At 19.8% G+C, this 1,840-nt stretch overlaps 1 protein-coding gene across 1 annotated transcript; it reads right to left on the bottom strand.

Moving 5' to 3' along the window:
• Positions 1–619: 619 nt before the first annotated feature.
• PRELSG_1446000 (Plasmodium exported protein, unknown function) lies at positions 620–1,623 on the bottom strand (the record flags this gene model as incomplete). The annotated part of the gene is made up of 3 exons (XM_028679542.1): positions 620–676; positions 975–1,460; positions 1,570–1,623. The coding sequence occupies 3 exons, from the start codon at positions 1,621–1,623 to the stop codon at positions 620–622; spliced, it is 597 nt and encodes a 198-aa protein (XP_028535246.1).
• Positions 1,624–1,840: the final 217 nt, after the last annotated feature.

The raw sequence follows: 1,840 nt of genomic DNA, 5'->3' as shown, positions 1-1,840 counted from the left end.
ATCTCTCTTAAATACCATATAACATGGGCTTATAATACCATTTATTGACTGTTGTCATATATAAAGATTTTAAATATATTTAAAAGAAAGATATTAGATTTTTGTGAAGAATTATTAAATAATTTGTAGTAGTAATATATGATTTGTTTCGTCTATAAGAGTTAACAAGAAATAGTTTGAAAATTTTTTTTTAAAATTAATTTAAAAAAAAAAAAATATATATACTAAAATTTACACTTAATTGCAATAAATAATACACACAAAAATAAAAAGTAAAAGGGATATTTTTTAAATATATTTATATATAATTTACTTGAATATAAATTTTTTTTTCATCATTACGTTTCTCGTTTATATATATATTTTCCACTTATTAACTTAAAGTATGATTCTTAAGAAAGCATTATATATATTATTATTGAGAATATTATGAAAAATATTATTCTATAAATTCCTTTTTTTTCATTTGTATACATTCTTTCAATTATCAACTTATAGTTTTAATCTTATCCTTTTTGTTATGACTCTTCATATATACTAAAAATATTTCTTATACTAAATAAAAATTTTCCTAATTTTTTTCTTATTTTATCTATAAAAAGTTTATAATTTTCATAATTCACTTTTCACTTATATACCTCTTATCGCATTTTATTATATCCTTTCTAATATTATCCTACGGTTTTTAATAGAAATAATATAAAAATATGAACCTTCAGGTTTTCTACCATATATTATATAGACTTTTTTTATCATGTTCTATATTTGTTCTTAGATTTCCTTTTTAGGAAAAATGAAAGATAAGAAATATTTTATTTTCAGAATATTATGCCTAAAACCTACTTCTAAAACTACATTTTCTTTCGTTCAATTTTCATCTTTGTATTTTTAGGATTTACATTTGTTTTTTTTCTACTAATTTTTTACTATGTTTAACGAAATTTTTATTTTTTGTCCTTCATTATCATATTTACCTTATCTTTGTATATTTTTGTTTTGTAAAATATATCTGTTCTCCATTTATCAAAAATATAATATCTGTTAGTTTCCCACTGAATTAATTTTTCGTTTAAAAAATTTAAATGATCTTCAACAGTATATGCATCATTTTCCTTTTCTTCCATCTCTCTATATTCTCCAAGATATTCATTCAATAAATCCTTAGCTAATTCTTTACACCAAATATTCAAGATTTTTTTTGCCCATTTTATATCTATATTGTTAATTTCAATCATACATTTCCATTCTTCAATTATTTGATAAATAATTTCACAACTTTTTTCTTCTCTATATAAGATATACCGTAACCACATCGACTCCATTTCTTCTTTAGTTATCTTCCTTTTCGGATTATTAAGTTTTAATATTTTCTTATCGGGATATTGAGGCTCACTTAATTTCCTTGAACAATATTTATCAAGATGCAGTATCCATGATCGATCTTGTAATTTAGATATATACTAAAATAAAATTGAAAAATTGTTTGAAAGTATTGTTTTGGATTAATAAATTTTACTTAAAATAAAATGAAGAAAATACATTTATTTTTATTTTTTATATTTATATTACTTGTAAAAAAATGTACAGAAAAGAAATTAGAAATAATAGTACATATTTATACATTGTTTAATTTGCGTAATTTATGTTTTTGCTTTTTTTTTCTTGTATTGAACAAGAATATACAGTGCGATGATTCACAATTAAACTATTAGTAACTAAAAAATTTTCTAGATAATATTTTAATTGATTTATTATAAGATTCAATAGAATATTTAATATTTTTAAAGCATGAAAGAATTTTTAAGAATAAAATGATCTTTTTAATTTACCTCTTGAAGCA

The sequence above is a fragment of the Plasmodium relictum genome, assembly GCF_900005765.1.
Source record: "Plasmodium relictum strain SGS1 genome assembly, chromosome: 14".
Classification (NCBI taxonomy): domain Eukaryota; phylum Apicomplexa; class Aconoidasida; order Haemosporida; family Plasmodiidae; genus Plasmodium; species Plasmodium relictum.
Note: the sequence above shows the minus strand (reverse complement) of the source record. Positions and strands in the feature narration are given on the sequence as shown.